At 45.2% G+C, this 19,609-nt stretch overlaps 1 protein-coding gene and 1 long non-coding RNA gene across 3 annotated transcripts; one reads left to right on the top strand and one right to left on the bottom strand.

Moving 5' to 3' along the window:
* The first annotated feature begins 1,911 nt into the window (after positions 1 to 1,911).
* SLC22A7 (solute carrier family 22 member 7) lies at positions 1,912 to 19,536 on the top strand. Of its 2 annotated transcripts, XM_027709836.2 has the most exons (10): positions 1,912 to 2,370; positions 4,827 to 4,930; positions 9,320 to 9,474; positions 10,893 to 11,061; positions 13,909 to 14,026; positions 16,041 to 16,150; positions 16,238 to 16,452; positions 16,929 to 17,037; positions 18,423 to 18,629; positions 18,814 to 19,536. In XM_027709836.2, exons 1-10 carry the CDS (start codon positions 1,990 to 1,992, stop codon positions 18,875 to 18,877), a joined length of 1,632 nt encoding a protein of 543 aa, XP_027565637.1. In that variant the 5' UTR covers positions 1,912 to 1,989; the 3' UTR covers positions 18,878 to 19,536. The 2 variants fall into 2 exon arrangements, 1 of the variants encoding a protein (XP_027565637.1); XR_005563597.1 differs by lacking the exons at positions 18,423 to 18,629; positions 18,814 to 19,536 and having other exon boundaries at positions 16,238 to 16,822; positions 16,929 to 16,993.
* On the bottom strand, positions 14,223 to 19,537 carry LOC120323286. Its single transcript, XR_005563601.1, has 3 exons — positions 18,415 to 19,537; positions 15,473 to 15,566; positions 14,223 to 14,469 (listed from the first exon to the last, which is right to left on the bottom strand). It is a non-coding gene; the product is annotated as an uncharacterized LOC120323286 (long non-coding RNA).
* Positions 19,538 to 19,609: the final 72 nt, after the last annotated feature.

Genomic DNA, 19,609 nt, shown 5'->3' on the forward strand with positions numbered 1-19,609 from the left:
TGATGGGGAGGCTGGAGCTGCTTTGCAGTTTAAATATGCAGCAGCATATCAATGGGAGTTTCTGTTCCTTGCTCTTACAAGACCAGTGGTGAAGAAAAATAATTTGTCCTTTAGTTCAACTTCAGGTTAAACTGTAACCCTGGAGCACAGCACTGACAGGTGTCCCTGCCTCACTTCTGTGGTCTTCCTTCATGCTGGTCTCAGGATGAGCATGAAAATGGTTCATAGCAAAGACTGGGGCAGTACATTATTTAAGCATGGGTGACCAGGAATGCTGCTGAAAAGAGGAAAGATCATCTAAGGACACAGCATGGTGGCCTTTCCCTTGTAAGCGTGACTGTTCACAGCAGGAGCCCTTAAGAAAAGCTTTTCTAGATCTCTTCATCTCTACTTGCTGCTCTCCAGCCCCTTCTTCCCAGCCCTTTGCTGCAGGGCAGGGGCAGTGCAGACCAGCCGCTCTCAGCAGCACCTGGCAGCCAGCACCACTTGCACTTTACCTATGCCAGTCTCTTGATGTGCCTGCATCCCAACACTAATGTCCCTGCTCTCCAGGTGGATGGTCAAACCGGAGCTTCTTTAAAGCAGAGCATGTCCCGGGGCAACAGCTTGGAGAAAGGTTTGGAATGACACATCAGTATCCACCAACATTCAAGACTGCAGGCTTAGGGACAGTGCAGACTACTAGGAGAGGGGTACAGAGTGTGGAAATGCAGTGGGAGATAACCTATAGCAAGCTCTCAACAACACCACTGTTGCTACCTCTTCACATGCACCCCTACAAAGGGGTTGTAACCTTTAAAGGGTTCTGCCTCTGCTTGCTGTATGATGCACTGCCCTCTTAACTTGGGACACAACCATCTGGGATGTGTCATCCCCAGGAACTGCCCCATGGGTCCACTCTGTCTAGAGCTCATCCATGTCTTGTACCTGAGTGGGGCGAGGGTGTTAAGGGACTTACTGGAAAGGGTCCTGCAGGGACCCCCAGCAGAGTAAGGGTAGAGCCCCTTCTCTCAGTGCTTTGTATTTAACTGCCCTAATCTCATCACCAGGCCCATGCAGTGCGGACAGCAGAGCCTGTGGCCCTGTCAGGGGCTGCATGTTCACTCCTTTGGCTGTCACATGGATCCTCAGAGCACACCAGCACAGGGCTTGACCCTGCAGGAGGATGTCACAGCCCCCAATATGGCAAGTGCAGCCTCTCTGCATACTCATCAATTCCTTGCCTGTGTCCTGGGGAAACACTTCTCCAGGGGGAGAAAAGGACCTTGTAGGGAAACATTTTCACTTTTTCCATTCTTTGGAGGACACTGGTGAGCAGGTAGCCTTCACCTACAGCCCTTCCTTTTACCCCAAAGGTCTCACGCCCCTGTTTGCATCCATCCAGAGACTCATCTCTCTTCCAGGTGCCCTCTCAAGCCTCTACACACTCCCTGTTCCAGCGTCATGACTTGACACAAACCACACTAAAACACACTTAGTTGATGCTCAGCAACCAGGCTTGGTGCCCCTGGGTGTCCCAATGCAGTGGGTCACCCCCACTCTTCCAGAGGCCTGTTTTATGGTCCAGTGGGTGTGGCTGGTTATCAGCTCACACTAGGCAGCATTTGCTGCAGTGCCTGGAATGCTGCCTGCTATATTCCACAAGAAATAAGAGTGCTCCCACAGCACTCTTCCCACAACCTCCCTTCCTTTTGTAAATGTCCCTCTCAAAACCACAGCAGGAAGAAAGCACTTCAAAAAGAGAAGGGCCTTGTGCTGAATTCGTTTGAAATTGATGTATTGTATGCACAGAGGATAATTTCTTTGGCTATACCCCAAATGGGGAGTTTCACTGTGACTTTTGACACCTTCCAGCAAGGTCTCAAAGTCCAATGAAGTGACGGTATGAAAAGCCATGGGAAGTCGAGCTCCAAGAACAAAGGCTGCCTTTCAAGCCCTTGTTGCTTCTCCTTGGTACATAGCTGCTTTGAATGAGAAAACTCCACAGGAATGATGAAATTTGAGGATCTCTTGCTGGAAACTGGGGGCTTTGGCAGATTCCAGATTTTGATTTTGGTTATGCTTTGCCTCCCAAGAATCAACCTGCCCATGCATTTTCTGCTGCACAATTTTATTGCTGCTACCCCCTCTCATCACTGTGCAATTCCGCACCAAGAGGCCTTTGTGAATCTCACCATGGAGGAAGTTCTACTCATCAGTATCCCCCGGGAGTCCGACGGCACTTTCAGCTCTTGTGAGATGTTCTCACAGCCTCAGTTTCACCTGCTGCTCAACTCTTCTCTGCAATCAGAAAACAAATCCATCATCCAGCGCTGCCAGCATGGATGGGTCTATGACCACTCGCAGTTGATCTCCACCATCTCCACCCAGGTAATGCCCGGCCTGTGACGCATCCAAAATTGAAATTAGATCAGTGCTTTGAGGAGCAGATGGACAGGTGTTTGCTGGGTGCAGAGTATCATAAGGGAATCTGTCCATTTTAACCAGTGGACATGAAGTGTTTGGAGAATATGCCCTGGGAAGGGGAAGTTCTCTGAAGATCAGAGAAAACAACATTTATTATTATTATTTTGTAAACATCTCATATTGCTTAGATTGGTGCCAGCATTTCTTGTTATAATCATCTTAATTTCTCCAGGCAATTGAGAGATTCAGGAGCAGCGCAGGGGGAAGACACAGATACAGGATTTTCTCTGTGTGGACCCCACGGCATTGCACAGGATTGCACCCTGTCAGGGTTTCATAAGAGTCCATTACTTCCTTTCTTGGTTTTCCAAACACTTTTTAACTTCTATTCCTTTGGTAACCCCTCCTCACTGATCTTCACCTTCCTCCTCTTCTCCACAAGGTTGTGCTGCCTGTTTTCTCTTACCACCAATATCTCTTGCTGCCAAATCAGATGTGCTCTCCAAGGGTCTCCCCTGGATATCAGGAAATGCAGCATGCTGGCCAGCCATAACCTTGAGCCTGCCCAAGGTCCCTGCCCACCAAATAGTCACCACTCACCTTCTGAAACACTTTTCCAGGTCTAACAATTATACCTCTGAGTGTTAATCTTATACTTTCCTTGAAAAATGGCCCAAATCACACTGGTCTTAGGGAGAGGAACAATTTGGTTAGGCAAAAGGGGCACAGTTGTGTTGGAACTGATAGTGCTGACTGCCTCAGTGAGAGCAGGGAAAAGTGTTAGCCTAGAGCTGATGCCTTCTCCCCACTACTCAATCACTCCTGCTTTCATCAGGCATGGAGGTGAGGATCAGATGTGTACCAGGTCTGTACCTCTTTTCTGCAGTGCTTCAGGGAGAGAGATGTAAAGCAATCCTGGGGGAAAGGCAGAAGGAGGTACTCTGCAGCATGGAGCCTTGTGATGCTGCTCCCATTGTGCAGTGGGCTCAGGACCTGTTCAAGGGGCCAGGGCTTTCTCTGGACTCTTGCTTTTGTTGCAGGAAAGGTTGCTCAAGGTCTCGCTGGCCTTGTCAGAGAGGCTTTGTGTCCGGGTTGATGATTAAATTAAGTTTTGCACATATAGGAAATTAACTCTGCAGCTTGGCTGCAGCATTCTGTAATGATTCGTGACATATCAAACTCCCAGAAAGTAAAATTATGTTCATTAATTTAATTAGGATGAATGTCTAAACCAACTTCTCAGTAAGAAATCAATAAGCTAACATTAAGAGCAAGTTTTTGTTCTCACTTCCCCTCTGCCCTCCTTCTCCCTGCACAGAAAACTTCGAAGGAAACTGGTCAGGGCAACAGAAAGTGGGTTATCAACACAACATTCCCTAATGCAGGCTGAGGCATGTGTTACAGCCCCCTGCAAATGCCCATCTCACCAGGGCAGTCTCAGGGACATGACAGAAGGATCTGGGGGAGACATGGACCTGGGCAAGTATTGCAGGCATCAGGAAAAGAAAAAAGTTAAACTCTGGGTACCTGCATGGTACCCAGGAAAGTTTTCTGATATCTAACACTCTCCTGGGGTACCTTAAGCACAGCATCACCAGCTGGTCAAAAGACGTGATTTTCCTGCTCCACTCTGCACTGGTGCAGCCTCACCTTGAGTCCTGTGTGCAGTTTTGGGCACCACAATATAAAAAAAATATTAAGCTACTTGAGAGCATCCAAAGGAGGGCCAAGACAATAGTGAAGGGTCTAGAGGAGAGGGAGAAAGTCATTTATGAGGAGCAGATGATATCACTTGGTTTGTTCAGCCCAGAGAAGAGGAGATTGATGGGACACCTTAATTGTGGTCTTCAACATCCTCACAAGGCGAAGCGAAGGGGCAGGTACAGATCTCTTCACTTTCGCAACCAGTGACAGGGCTCAAGGAAATGGCATGAAACTGAGTCAGGGGAGGCTTAGGTTGGATATCATGGAAAAGTTTTCACCCAGAGGGTGACTGGGCACTGGAACAGGCTCCCCAGGGAAGTTGTCGCTGCACCAAACCTGTCTGAGTTCAAGAAGCATTTAGAAATGCTCTCAGGCACATTGTTTGATTCTTGGAGTGTCCTGTGGAAGGCCAGGAACCGGACTTAATGATTCTGATGAGTCCCTTCCAACTCAGCATATTCTATGATTCTATGAAGTGTTCACAGGGAGAATGTCATAGTGAGGATAGATAACTGTGACTTTTGTAAGATTCAACTTTACATTTTTCAGGATGCCAGCACTGTCCTATGTGCGGTTTAGCGCAGGATTCTACCCCTCAATCAGATTTGGCGGATACAAATTGTGAGACGTGAAGGCTGCCTGCTGCAGTGAAGGGGTGTGAAAAGGCAACAGAGACTGAACTGGGCACTAAGTATCTTTTTTGCCTTGTGTTTCAGTGGGACCTCGTGTGTGAGCAGCGTGGACTGAACCAGGCAACAGCAACCTTCTTCTTCATTGGCGTTACGATGGGGGCTGTGGTATTTGGATACCTTTCTGACAGGTTTGACCCCTTTCAGGCTGTTCCTCCAGGGCCTCAGTTTCATGACAAGAATTTCACAGATCTGTGACCTACAACTGGCAATCAGAGGGAGAAAAGAAAATTGTAAAGGAGAATCCAACCTCTCACTTGAAAATGGGATTCAAGTCACACTACGAAGCAATACAGGGGTAAATAATTAATGGACCAGAGAGTTACCAGTCCACTAGAGAAACTCTGGCCTTGGTTAGGACTCAGATGCACTGCTGGCTGCAGTCAGCTTTGCTGCAGGAACAGTAAAAACCAAAAAAAATCTAGTATGCAAGACCACAGTTAGAAAAAAACTGTCTTAAAAGAGGAAAGATGGTTGAAACAAAGCTCAACGAAGAGGTTAAAGGGTTAACTCTTGCAAGTTATAGACAAATTGGCTAATGACAGCCAAGTGAGTGGCTCAGAGCAAATGCATGCCATAGCTCAAAAGAAGAGTCTCCAGCAAGGAAGACCTGATTCTCTCATTACTAAAGAATCAGGGTAAAGGAGATTGTTATAAGCAAAGAGGTATTCCTCAAGGAAGAGCTGAAGCAATGAGGAAAACAGGAACAAATCTCCTCTCTCTGGTCAAATGTTGGAATGTGACAATGTAGACCTGAAAGAAAATCCAAGTAATAACCTAGAAAAAGCATCAATTAAGAAATTCAATATTTTTGCAAACAGCAGAATCAGGAAACCCACCTGAGGATACATAGTCCAGGCACACAATTGGGATGTGCTATTCACCATATGCTAGTCATGATTTAATAACTCCTTCCCTATTTCCTTTGTCTGGAAGCAAGTATGTATTAGTGTACAGCAAGTTACAAAATTACTGCAGAGGGGAACCAGCTTTACATAGCGCTCAAGATGGGAATTTTTACATCCCTGTCTTTGCACATGAGTATATATGTATACTGTTACAAGCATCCAAGACACCTAGTTGATCTTCAAACTGTGTGTCTTGGCTTTGTATCTACAATAGTTTTATAGCACAGTTGGAGGAAGAGAAACTCAGAATCAAGAAAAGGAGCAGGACAAAATAATGCAGAAGAAAAGGTCTCTGTTAGTGCAAAATGAAAAATAATTTCTTTTACAAATGGATTGTGAGGGGAAAGAGCCAGTAGAAGAAGAAGGCATGAAAGGAGCATCTGGAAATAAAAAGACTACAGTGTGAGAGATAAATGAGTTTGTGCTCACAGTGGGAGAATATGTAGGGACAGGTGTTGGAGTTGGAGCTTTGAAATAGGCTGACAGAAGAAGAACAAGATAAACTGCAGGAGCAGGGAATGGTTATCCTAGAGCCTTACAGCACCTTTGAGATGGAAAAGCTGGAACAGTTAGCATTGTGTGACCTCCACAGCAGAGGGTTGGGATGGTGTCACATCTCAAATCTGTTTTAAACTGGTCTCCAAATAATATCTCAGGAACTACATGCCAGGCAGTCTGACATCTGTCTGTACCAGGCAAATTGGCAGAAACCACTCTGAAAGATTGAGCCAGTGCCCCATGGGACACACTAGAGAAGAATCAGTTGGGTTTTTTTCAAAACATCCATGCCTTACAAATGTATTAGATTTCTTTGCTTGCACTAACAGGCATATCAGCAGAGGAGACTCCACCTACACTGTATCAAGAAGCCTCCTTACCAAAGGCTTCTTAGGAAATTGAGCCACCCTAGGATAAGAGGGAATGTCTCTGCATGACTAAATAATCAATTAAAAGCCAGGAAGGAGAAAGGAGATGTAAGTGACAAGGGAGGGGCCAGTTCTTGGATTTGTGTGCTTTTCAGCACTTTTGTAAATAATCTGGAAAGAGAGCAAGTGGGGAGGTGATGCTGAGTGGTAGAGATGAGATCCAAGCATGGAGAGTTGCAGAAGGACTCTGTGACTGGATGGGAGAATCAGAAGACAAAATTTCAGGGCAGATTAATCTAAAATAGAGAAAAAAAATTAACTTCTCATTTAAAAAGGAGGCTCTGAGCTGACCCTAGCTACTCAGTAGGAAGACTTTGGTGTTATGACAAACACAGTTTTCTCTAGGCAAACATCCACACAGCAATGAGTAGTGGCTGGGGAAGCAAGTGGAAAATCAAGAATCATTAGGAAAGGAATATAAAATTAATATTACTATTAAGAATATCACTATGTGGTAACATATAAATGCATGGTGGTCCCATATCTTGAATTCTGTGTGCAGATTTGATCTCCCTCCATGCCTCTTCCCCATCTCAAAAGGATACAGGAGAAATGGACAAAATTTGGAGAAGCTAACAGCAAAAGACAAAGTTATGGATGGCCTTCCAATTGGTCAGACAAGGACCCTTCAGTCTGCTCGAGTGGCAGCTAACAGGAGTTTCACAGTCAGTTGTGCCCTTGTGAGCAGGCTGAAGAAGAGCTGAGGGTGCACCTGAGCTACATGGCCAGGGCCTAGAGGGCCTGTCAGGAAGTTCTTGCAGCCCATGTAATCACAGTGTGGGGGCAGCACACCCAGTAAATTTGGCAGAGCTGTTAAACATCAGAAGCCATGCCCCACATCTTCCCTATCACCTAAGTTGACTTCCCATTAGCAACCTTTCTTTTGTCTGATAGAGATGAGATCCTACTTCTTTGTGCTAACAGCAAGGCAGAGATTTCATCTGTTGTTCCCCAGGGTGAAAATCATCCGGTCCTGGCATTTTGCTACTGTTCAGGTTTGGTTTTTTCCTAAGCCTTGACAGATATTTGGATTTGAGAACAATTCTATTCACAAATTTTACCCTGGTAGATCCTCCAACAACCTTCACTGTGAACACATAGATGCAAAAATACATATTGTTTCTGTTCTTGTCTGCTTTTTTCTGAAGACTCCTCTTGTACTTTGTCCTTGTACTGAATTGGCTCTACGATGCCTCGACAGAATTCCATATTGTTGTTTTTTTTATAAAAATGGCTTTTTTATTAATTTTATGCTTGTGCAGTCTGCTCCTTTTATTTATTTCCTAGTCTTTCAGAGGTTGTGCTTTCCTGCCACTCTCTTTGAAGACAATTTTAACAGCATTATTTCTACTAGCCTCCCTGTATCCTACAGTTCAATCCTGCCAGCTCACTTCTGGTTTTCCTAGCAGGTGGTGTGTGTTTTCTGAGAGTCTAGTAATGTGACCTTAAATAGCTGTCTTGAGTCTTGTGGGAAATCTTGTGGTTTTATATCCTTCTTGCTGCATTTTCAAGAAAAATAATCTAAAAAATGTGTCTTCCTTCTTAGGCAGTTATCTCTTGGAAGCTGGATCTAGCTCTGGTGTGTTTCTGGGTGTATCCTGTTCTGATCCAGGGGCATTATGATGTCTTTTGCAAACTGGTCTGTGCTTAAATTTCAAAGCAGTTCCAGCAAACTTCTTGCACCCAAGATAGAAGTTGTTTTTTTCAGCAGTAGATTAATTACTCAACTGCTGAATTAATTATTCTGGCATTATGTCCCAGTACACCACTTTTTCCCCTGAAGCAATTTGTCTTGCCACCATCCTTCTCAGGTGGCCACTAAGAGAGCCCTAATGCCAGGATCAGAGCAGGATTTCAGTCCTTGTAAACTGAACATTACCTATTGACAGGCTTAATCTACTACTCAAGCTTGAACCTAAGCTTTCTTAACATGCTATGCTGATGTACCTCAGGAGACTGACACCTTCTGCTCCATTTTGATTAGGTTGTGTAGAAATACACGCAGAAATATTTCTTTATGTGTGTGTCTGTGTATACACATGTGCATTTGTGTGTTCTTGATTTTCTGTGTTTCTCCACACTCTCCATACAGGACTCTGGATGTGGTGTAAGATACTATGACTTCCAAAACCCTCGGGGAACAACCTCCTCAGAGACCCCTTAGGATATCAGGGCTACTTGCACATGTGGGCTGACGATTGGATTCCTTTGTTTTCCTTCCAACAAGCAGGTTCAAAATGTCATTACTCTCTCTCTTCCTTGAGAGTGGTGACAGTGGCTGGTCCTGAGTGAGCCATGGGAGAAGGACATGCTGAGCCAGTCATGGGGACAGCAATTGGAGGGAGCAGGGTGTGCCAGCAGCAGGGGATTTTGAGCTGACATCACTGCTTTTGATGACGTTGTTAGCCAGGGGAGCCTGATTTGTTGTTCTGATCAGTGTTGCTCTTTCCACTGGAGAGCCCCATGCCCAAAGCTCATGGGGCAGTCTGGCCCTCTGAATGGGAGTGCAACACTCTCGCACCGCCTATATCCAGAGACATTTCCTCTTCTCCAGGATGTTGCATCTTGCACTCTTTGCACAGCGGGCAATATTTTAATTTTCTCCTAAAATCCTGGTTTACCCACTTCAAACCATACTCCTGTGACAGGTTTCCAGCCATTGTAACCAAGCTTGTGCCTGTGGCAGGTTCGGACGGAAAACCATGCTCCTGCTGTCGCTTGTGTGCTCTCTTGTATTTGGGATGCTGAGTGCTGCCTCGGTCTCCTACAGCATGCTGGCCATCACACGGGCCCTCACCGGGGTGGCCCTGAGTGGTGTCTCCCTGATTGTATTGCCTTTGGGTAAGTATGTGGGGGTTTGTGGGTGTCTGGTTGTACAGGGGGACTCCTGACAGGCAGTGGGTAGGAAGGGACTTGTCCACCAGACAGGACGGAGTTAGTAGGAACAGGAGTCTGGAAACTGTGTGTGCAATTTCATTACAGGTAGCCAAAAGAACATCACTCTCAGAAGGATCCAAGAATTACAATTTTCTGTTTGTCTAATTAATACTTTAACAATCTAGACAAAATATAACCACTTCCGTTGCATGAACGCTTGTAACACGTGCTACCCAATTCCTGTTAAGCATCATCAGTAGTACAATAAAAGCTGTAGACCAAAGTATCTGCCCCTTTCCTTTGATACAGAGTTCTCACCCTTCAAGTGCACATTTTTAAGACAATTCAGCAGCATTGCCCTGTCCTCAGCACAAGAAGGATGGTGTGTCATTTAGAGGGTATTTCTACATCTCTAGTCTTGAGTTTCCACAGTTTTTCTTAGTTCCCAATCTTTGCATTTTACAAAGAGAAGAACCACACACACACACACACACACACACAAAATCATACGGAGCTAGGCAAAACTGAAGCTGAAGAATTTAGACTATTATGTAATAAAAACAAGCTCCAAACTTCAGGGTACCCAACAGACTACTGGATGATTTTGTAGATACAGTTGGGACATACTGGGCAAGAGTCTTAGTACTGAAGAGCAAATTACAGATGCAGCAAAAATTTGCAAGATTTTTGCAGATCCAGAAAAAAATCAAGCTAAAATGGCTTCAATACTAGAAAAGTCCATATAAGACCTGACAAGGACTGCTATATCTTTTGTTATTATAAAGGTTGATTCCTGCAAGACAAAGTAGAGCTTGGGAGGGACATTTTGATTGTTAAAGGTTGTAGCAAGATGTCCAGATCTTTGGAGGGAAAATGGCTTTTTTTAGTTCACACACACAAATGAAGAGACTACCATCTGGCTTTACATGTGTATTAGTATTCACACTGGGTAGATTCCACGTGAGAGACAATTCATCTCAATATATTTCTTTAATCTGAAATAATGAGTGGGCAGAGAAATGGGAAACCATGCAAGCAAGACAGTTAGGAGGGAAAAAAATCTTTCTGACAAAGAAGACCATTTGAATGCTATTGACAGGGATAAAAAAAAAGGTATCACTTAGAGTGTTTTTAGCACTGTTTCTTAATATATAACCAGTATTTATTTTTTTTAAAGGTTTGATTTTAGTTGCTTACAGCTTTAGAAGAGGTTAAGAATTGTGACGAATGTTTTAAATGTTCCAAATATTGGCCAAACAGTGGAACCTTGTGAAGGAGAAGACTAGGGATGTCACATTGCTTTGCACTTCTTAAAAAGCCCTGCAGACCCCTTCCTGGAGAACTCCTGTGTGTCCCATCTAAACGCTGCCTCCCTCTTGCAGCGATGGAGTGGGTGGACATACAGCACCGCACCTTCACCGGGATCCTGAGTAGCATCTTCTGGAGCATCGGGAACATGCTGCTGGCCATGGTAGCATACTTGGTGCGGGAGTGGCACTGGCTGTTAGTAGCCGTAACAGGACCTTGTCTTCTGAGCCTTGTCTGCCTGTGGTGAGTGAAGTGACAGGGTGGCTGGTGGGGATGGGAGCAGGCTGTGATTTGCCTCCTCTGCTTTGTGAGCATGGCAAACATCGGAACACTGATCCTAAGATTCACTCCAGCAACTTCAAGAGGAGCAGGACTTATCTGTGTCCTGTACTCGGATTGCCCACGCGTGGCAGCTTTTGAAAACAGCACAGCCTGGGTTTCATCTCTCCAACAAGGCCAGGAGCAAAGGTCACATCACAGCTTTGGGGACAAGGAGGAGGCAGGACTGGGGCTGAGGCCAGGCATTTGGATGACAGGTTGCAGCACAAGGGAGCAGGATTTGATGCTGCAAGCTCTGTCAGACATGTCAGAGTAAAGAAAAGATATCTCAATAAAGGGAGTGAGGACCAGATCCCTGGCTTTAATCCTTAGCAAACTCAAGATAAATAATTTATCCATCCTCTGTCCCCACCTCACTGGGAAGGATACTTTTGGCACCAATTTTTCCATGAGAGCCAATGACATCTTCAGGCCAGGTCAGGTTCATTTACCTCTGTACTTCCCATGGCTTTTCTCAGCTGTGTAACCACTCGGATGGGCCAAATATACCTGCTTTCTGTGGGCTATTTCCCTCCTGTTGCATTATTTAAGACATATATGTCATGTCCTAAGGCTTAAAATGGGAGATGGTTCATTTAGTAGAAGAAACTTTGATTTTTTTTTCATGTAGTAATACAAACTAGAATACAGAGTTCATTCACTGACAGTGTGATTGTCATATGAAGTGAATTGGATCAACTTAGCTGACAGTCCAAAACAGTCCTTTGAATAAGCAGCTCCATTTCCTGGATGGAAAAAAAAGGCTTGTGCTCAAATAAGCAAGCAGGTATTCCCACAACTGCCCTACTGAAAGCATTCAGCAACGAGGAGGTGAGTCTCCTTCACCTTAGGGTGGTTGTTTAATTCCTTTTGGACAACGGCGCAGTGCTGGATCACACTGCAGAAGTCACAGATGTGTCCCTCAGGGGGATGGGAAGCTCTCGTTGGAAACCATGCAGAATAAGTTCTGATTTTAGACACATGGGTCCAAAAATTATGTGGATAATCACTGAACAAAAAGAGTGATATCCAAATGCTGAAGTGCCTTTCAGCTGCTATCAAGGATGCTTCTGAAGACTATGGTTTGCTTGCTTACTGCATCTGTCCATCAGCATGAAGCACTAGATTAAATAGCTGCACAGATCTAGTACAAAAATCTCAAATAATCCTTACTAAAAATGGAATATAAACTGATGCTGTTGTTATTCAATGGCTAAAGAAAGATGTACTGGCTTTCTGGCAAAGAGTAACATTTGATCTTTCACTGATCAAGTCCAACACAACTAAAATATGTGTTCTGCTGACTTTTTTAGTTTGAGTTGTTTTGCTTGCTTTCTAGGACAACCAGCCAAAAATCCTGAGTCCTTGGAAGTGCTGAAATTCACAGATACATTTGGAGCCACCCTTTCCATGACAGCTGTTTGCTTTTTTTCTCTTACTGTATCTTTTACAGAGATTAGTTCTCCAACAAACTATACTATAGTCTGATCAAACTTGAAACACCCAAAAGGCCAGTGACTGGCAGATAATTAAAACTCCCTGAAGTATAGAATTAAAATCTAATTTAGCACTCTGTAGATACTATTGACACAATGTCAGAACCCAGTGGAGACATTAGACAACCAAAAGACATAATATTACACCCTAGAGACAGTGGCAATGAGCACAAAATGCCATCTTTCCTTCTTTATATTTCCCAAGGTTGTTCACTAGTTTTGTCGTAATCTGATTTAGGTCACATGAATCACAAACAGCTTACAGGGATCTGGTCTCAGACATTCTAGTGGGAGACTCCAATGAGAGACTCTGACAACTGTGTGACCTCAGCAGACCTCAAACCCACAGTTCTTCAGGGTTGTAAATCTTCCCACTGGCTGCACAGAATGCTCAGCTGAAAGTCTCCATGAGAATGGCAGTTTCTGGTTTTTATTTCTCTCCAGGCACAGATTTGGGTGACAGGAGGTAGGTGTTGGCTCTAGCAGGACTTGGACACTTTGGGCTATTTCACGTCTGCTGGACCCTGACCGCTATGGGCACCCACAAAACACCATGTACCCCCTAGGCCACATGGGCTGCACTATGGCCTGGGAAGCTCTGGGGCTTGAAGCCATGAATTGTAGGCAGATGCAAGATTAGAGAGAAGCCCAAGGAGAGGGAGTTGCAGATGCTAGTTTAAGACAAGTGCTGGATCTTTTGCTGGGACAGAAAAATAAGAATCACAGGACTCCTGTGAGCTAATTAGCTCTATACAGTATAGCATCCCTGGTCACTCAGTGACTGGCATGGGCACGTCATTGAGGGCTGCAACCTCAATGATTTAGACTCAGTTGACTGTCTTGTGCAGGAGGCTTTGATTATTGTGAAAAACAAATAATTTAAGTAACTAACAAAGTAAGTATAGAGCTTACTAATTCATTGTAATTTTTAATATCTCACAATTTCAAAGTTTAAAAAGTCACAAAAAGCACGAATGTGTAAACTCTCTGGGGCCAATTTTAATTGATAAAAGTTTGGAACTTCAACCAGCTCAGAAAATTCAAGCTTTGATCAAAGATCACATGATTAAAATTTTGGCTAGACATACATCAATTAGCAGACTGCACTCCTTTAGGGGTAGAAGAGCATAAAAGAGCAAAAAGGGTGTCCCATTACTCTTATTCTCATGCACCATAGTTGCTATTTTCAGCTGAGGTTGCAGTCTCATAAAGATGCCAGAGCCATGAATGTGGGGTGGAAAACATGAAGGAACACTGTCTTCTCTCCTTGCATCAGGTGGGTCCCAGAGTCTGCCCGGTGGCTCATAGCCAAAGGCAAAGTGAAGCAAGCTCACAGGCATCTGCTTAGATGTGCAAGAATGAACAGAAGGAAAGATTTTGCTCTCTCGCCAGAGGTAAGAAACTGAAGATCCAGACACATGTTTTTCCTTTCCCACTTTCTCTCTATATATTTTACTTCCATTTGATATCTGAACCAATGCTCACTCTGCAGTGTGTTCTGTGGGGCACTGTGGTCCACAGGGTGCCATGCTCCTTTTTTATTCTAGAAAGCAGCTACATTCACTCCTAAAGATAAAACAGCAGCCCAGATCCCATAAGACCAGAAATCTCTTTCATTAGGTGGAGTGTCTTTCCACTCATTATTGCCATGACAAGAGACCTCAGTGGACTGGACACTGGACTAAATACACAGTGAGAGAGAAGCGCAGCCTGAGAAAATAAGGCAGAGGCATCACTCCCATAGCAGACAGGAGACTGTGCAGTTGCACAAGGAACTAGTCCAACTTAGTGTTTGCCTTCTTGGTCGCTGTAGTATTTGCCAAGTGTTGGTACAGTGCTGGAAGAAAGCAAACACAAATTAATAGCATATAGGTAGCATATTTTCTCTCACATTGCACTTGAGATACTTCATATACTATAATCCAAAAATGCAAAAGCTAGTTCACCTTAGGCTGTATTTAGTGTATATATGAAACTGGAAGATTGTCAGCAATGGTGCCACAGTGATCAATGTGGGTGTAAAGAACATTCAGCATAATCAAATTTTTCCCCTGGCTAAAACTTTGCTTTCAAGTGAGTCAGCTGGTTCTGCCAGCACTTTTAAAGGGATGTGGCAAGGGTGAGGCATTGGGCAAAGTATGCATGCATCCACTGGTTTGAACCCATTTTTGCATGACCCTAAAGGTGTAAAGAATGAAATTGCTCAGCTAGATGTCTGAACAAATGAAGAGGAAGGAGAACCCTAACAAATGGACAGCATTTAATTTTTAAAAAGCAGTTTCTTAATATCTGTCAAAGAGGTGATTAGCCCTTTTTATTTATGACAGAAAAATGGTGTGGCCTATGCAGCTCTGTGGCTGGGATTAAGTATTTATGCAAAAGTTTTGGCTGAGGCTTTGCTTTCTCTGAAGAGGATATTGATTTGAAAGTACATATAACTAGTTAGCAGACTCTCTCCTCAAGGTTTCCTGTGTTTCATAACCTTATCAGTTTTAACTGTCCTACCCTGCATTTGCTGATGATTTTTGGACATGGTGAAGTGAGGCTGAGAAAAATTCTCTCCCAGTAGTAGGTATCCACATCATTACTGTCTGAAGCCTCCTTTAGACTGCAATCTAATGACAGCTGGCAGGGGCTGGCACGCAATTCTCCTGACCAAATGCAAATGCGGTTGTTTCCTCTGGAGTAAAACGACTCCATCATTTCTGCTGGAGATCTCCATTAAATACACAGTGAACCCATGGCAACCAGCTTAGGTATAGCTGCATTGCAGACCTGTGGTTGTGTGAATCTTGCATCTCAACCAATGAGCAGAACTCACCAACTCCACTAGTACTTACTCCTCAATCAGTTGCCAAAAGCCTTTGTGAATAAGCACTCTCTTCTTCCTCATGGACAGGGTTCACTTTTCCGTGCTTGACTTTTTTATGTATTCTGTATTTATATAAACAGATGTACAAATGATTAAATAAATGCACTCAGAAAAAGATTAAATAAATGCACTCAGAAAATAAAGCATGCAGCTCACTGTTAGCTGCTGTCTGAGACCTCATAAAACAGCAGGCAGCCACATGGTGAATAGGGTGGAACTGACCAACACTGACCTTGCTAACACCATGATGTGTCATTTCTCTACAACCCTTTCTGCCACATGGGGTATATAGGTAAGAGGGTAGAAGGGGCCATGAGAAGAAAAACAGGTCTAAAATCGTAGGCAATCTGTAAAGTTGTAGGAAGACATGCCTCTGACAATGTATGCTCACAGAATTGTTCTGCAATGGGAATGCATGGCAAATCCAAGGCAGAGCTGAAGCTGGGAAGGGCAAAGTCCCCAGCCTGTCTAGGGTTTCGTGTCTGGATCCTAAAAATACAGTAGCTGAGCTATTTCCTTCATTCCATCTCTCCCAGGCCCTGACAAGGATGGCAACAGACAAAAAGCCAGCAGGGAGTTACTTCTACATCAGCTTGTTCAAAACACCAGTCCTGCGGAAGATCTCTCTTTGTTCTGGGGTTGTGTGGTAAGCAGTATCACCTCACATGGGGGATTCATCCTGCATTTCCCCAGAGGGATTTCCCTAAGTCCCATCTCTACACACTCCTCACAGGTTTGGTGTTTCCTTCTCTTATTATGGCATGAGCATGAACCTGACTAGCTTTGGGCTCAACATCTATCTCTCCCAGTTTGTGTTTGGTGTCATTGAGATTCCAGCCAAGATGATCATGTACGTGCTGGTGAACCGAGTTGGACGGCGACAGAGTCAGGCGTGGACACTCATCCTGACTGGACTGTGCATAGGAGCCAACATTGCCATTCCCAAGCGTGAGATGCTATATGCAGTACTTGCTAAAGGGGAGGTTTCCATTCTGTGTAGTGCTAGAGAAGGAAAACCATATATCATGTTCACAGGCAATTCTGTATAGAAAAGTCCTCCACCTAAGGGGTGTCTATGAGTCAAGGTCACTAATATGGGCTAGCCCTAATATCTGGTGGCAACAGATGGTTTCCAGTCACTGTGAAGGGCCCAGTGATGGTAAGGTAAAGTGCCTATCTTATTTATAGATCTTGTACAATGGGAAATGTCAGGACCTATCCTTTCATCATTTCAGCTCCCATTTGGGCTAACAACAAACTGACAGATCCAGCCTTTGGAGACAGCAACTCCAGGGCTATGAAGCTCCCTGTTTTGTCTGTGAGAGCATTGAACCTTCTCCCTTCTTACACATGAGGCGACAGGAAGCTTCTTCCTAGAGGCAGCTCTTTGACCATTGTCACATATGCCTTTTCTTTCCCGCTAGCCTTCACCTCCTTGCGTTCTGTAGTAGCCATTATGGGCAAAGGCTTCTCAGAAGCTGCGTTCACTACTGTCTTCTTGTACACCTCTGAGCTCTACCCTACCATACTGAGGTAAGAGATGCCACTCACCGGAATGCACACCCAGAGCCTCGGTGGGGTATTTGACACCAGCACAGCAGGATGTGCTGTTGGTCAGATTGGTCCCTTGCCTCTGGAAATAGCAGGTTCTAGGGATTACATATACTCACAAAAAAAAGGCAGAAAGCCACCTTTTCTTGTGGGTTATGTGTGGTTGGGTTTTGTGTGGTTAGTTTATGTTGATAGGGAGACGAATGGAAAGGTGAGGAGTATTCTGTGTGGGAAGATTTTTGAACTCTGTAAGGCATCTGTGCTTAGTAAAGTCTTACTTCCCTGTGATAATCTGTCAGCACCTGTTAAAAGACCCTGAAAATAATAACTTGAAATATTAAGTTTTATAAGGAACACATACTACCACATGTTTGAGAGTCTTTTGGACATCAGATGATATTAAAGCATGGATTAACTAGCCTTCCAGGAGGAAAAAAAGAATTTACTTGAAATGTCTGGGTAACAGTAACAAAAAAACCAGATTTACCATCTGCATAGTTTGGGATACAGCTGGACTGGTGGAAGGAACCACCTCACTGCTTTCTTTGTGAAAGTCTGAAAAAACCCTCATGAAACACAGCAGGCCTTGTAACTTACCTCACCTCTGTCCCTTCATGCCCAGGGTACCCTTCTTTGCCATTTAGTCCTTTAGCTTTCAATGGTCTGTTGCATGTGGCAAATGATCCATATTTAAACCAAACTTGTAACACTGATCTGCTACTTTTCATCTCAGATTGGTTTGTATTTTTCACTCAAAGACCTTGACAGAGACATAACTGTTGGTTCCTTCTGCAGTACTTGTTCTGTATATGCACAAACAGATCCCGGGATCCTTGTTATTGGTGTGAAATGCCACCCACCCCCTCAAAATTAGGTCTTATTTTTGGTCTCTGCAGCAAGCTCTCCTGGGCTCATCACTACAACAGGACCAAAGGTGTTCACAGATATCTCTAGTGTATGCCACCTGCCTAGAAATACCTGGGAAAAGATGGAACTTGGGTTTGCTTTCAGTAGGTCAGAGGACTTACTACTAGAAAATGCTCTCAGGGTTTTAGACATTTAAGGTGGAAATAACTTTACAGCAGGTATTTTGAGTGTGGAACTGCAGCTTCTTTCTCGTAATAGATATAAACCTATTTCTCACAGCAGCTACAGTTGCTCTCTGGGAAATACTATGATTGTAGGAAGATATGAAGAAAGAAGGAAAAAAACCCTAGGAAAAAACTGTCAGAGGAAATACCTGGGGCAAAAAAGCCTCAGTACTTAAAGAAAAATGCAGGGGAAGGGGCAGAGTTCTGCACTTTTTCCCAAGATCTGATATGACAGAAGTACCCCTCTCTTTCTCATGGTGGTCTATACCTTTCCAGGCAGAATGGGATGGGGTACACCTCCTTTGTGGCACGCCTCGGCGGGGCTTTGGCCCCACTTGTGTTCCTGCTGGACGAGGTGTGGAGGTCTCTGCCAGAGGTGACATACTGCAGTGTAGCAGTGTGCAGTGGTGCAGTGGCCTTTCTGCTCCCAGAGACGCTCAACATGTGCCTGCCTGAGGGTATTGAGGACGTCGAGAGGGCACAGTGAGTCAGCCCCATCCTGCCTTGCACATGGAGTCCCCTGAGGCAGAGAGGACATAACCTCTCTGTTGCCTGCAATTCCTTGTCTTTGGGTGGCAGTGGATGAAGGGACGGCCCGGTGGTGACCGGGCTGTCAGGCTTCCTGCTTTTCTGTCCATCAGTCCAAACATGCGTTTTTTTCTTCCAGAGTAAAAGTGCCGCCAGAAACCACTGCTCCCGAGGGCATGCCGCTACAGTCTCTGCTGAAGTGAGGCACTCCATGGGACAGCCACCATGTAGGACTGCACAACTGGCCCTTTCTTCACTTACTATCTTTTCAGCAGCAGTTTATCACTCTGGTTTATCAAGATCCTTCTCGAACACAGTACGAGATGCAGTCTGATGAGCCCTGAGGGAACAACCTCTTCCCTCCACCTCTCAGCTGTTCGTAGGGCTCAGGGCTGTGCCTGCCAGACCTCGCAGAGCCCCCTCCAGCTCCCGCCTCTGTCATTGCTGGTTTTCCCCTTCATCCCGAATTTCATGGGCATCCTGTTGCCTCCCGCCTGTCTGGGTCCCGCTAGACCTCTGGGACCTGCCTGTCCTCTGCACACTGGCCGTTCCCCGGCTCCCAGAGGAGGTCCATACCCGTGGGGTAGTCACGGCAGCCTGTGTGTGCGGTCACGGCCAGCCCAGACCTGGCAGTGTCTCCGGTTGGTCGCACCAGCCCTACAAGGCTATGGGGCCACAGGGCAACCACCACCTGCCAGTGCCCATGGCCTGCAGCACGACCTGGAGCTGGGCTGCAGCCCCGGGACACGAGCGCACAGCACCGACACCACGGCTGGGTATCCGAGCCCAGCGGCGGGGAGTGAGCACCCCCGACGGGCCCTGAGCACTGGACGGTAGGGGGTGACAGGAGCGATCCCACCCGCAGGCACAGCGGAAAGCGGCGGGGCCGGGCCAAGTGCCCGAGACGCACGGCCCCGCCCCCACCGGCTCGGCGG

The sequence above is a fragment of the Pipra filicauda genome, unplaced genomic scaffold (assembly GCF_003945595.2).
Source record: "Pipra filicauda isolate LSUMZ 115617 unplaced genomic scaffold, ASM394559v2 scaffold109_size3271384_pilon, whole genome shotgun sequence".
In the NCBI taxonomy this organism is placed as follows: Eukaryota; Metazoa; Chordata; class Aves; order Passeriformes; family Pipridae; genus Pipra; species Pipra filicauda.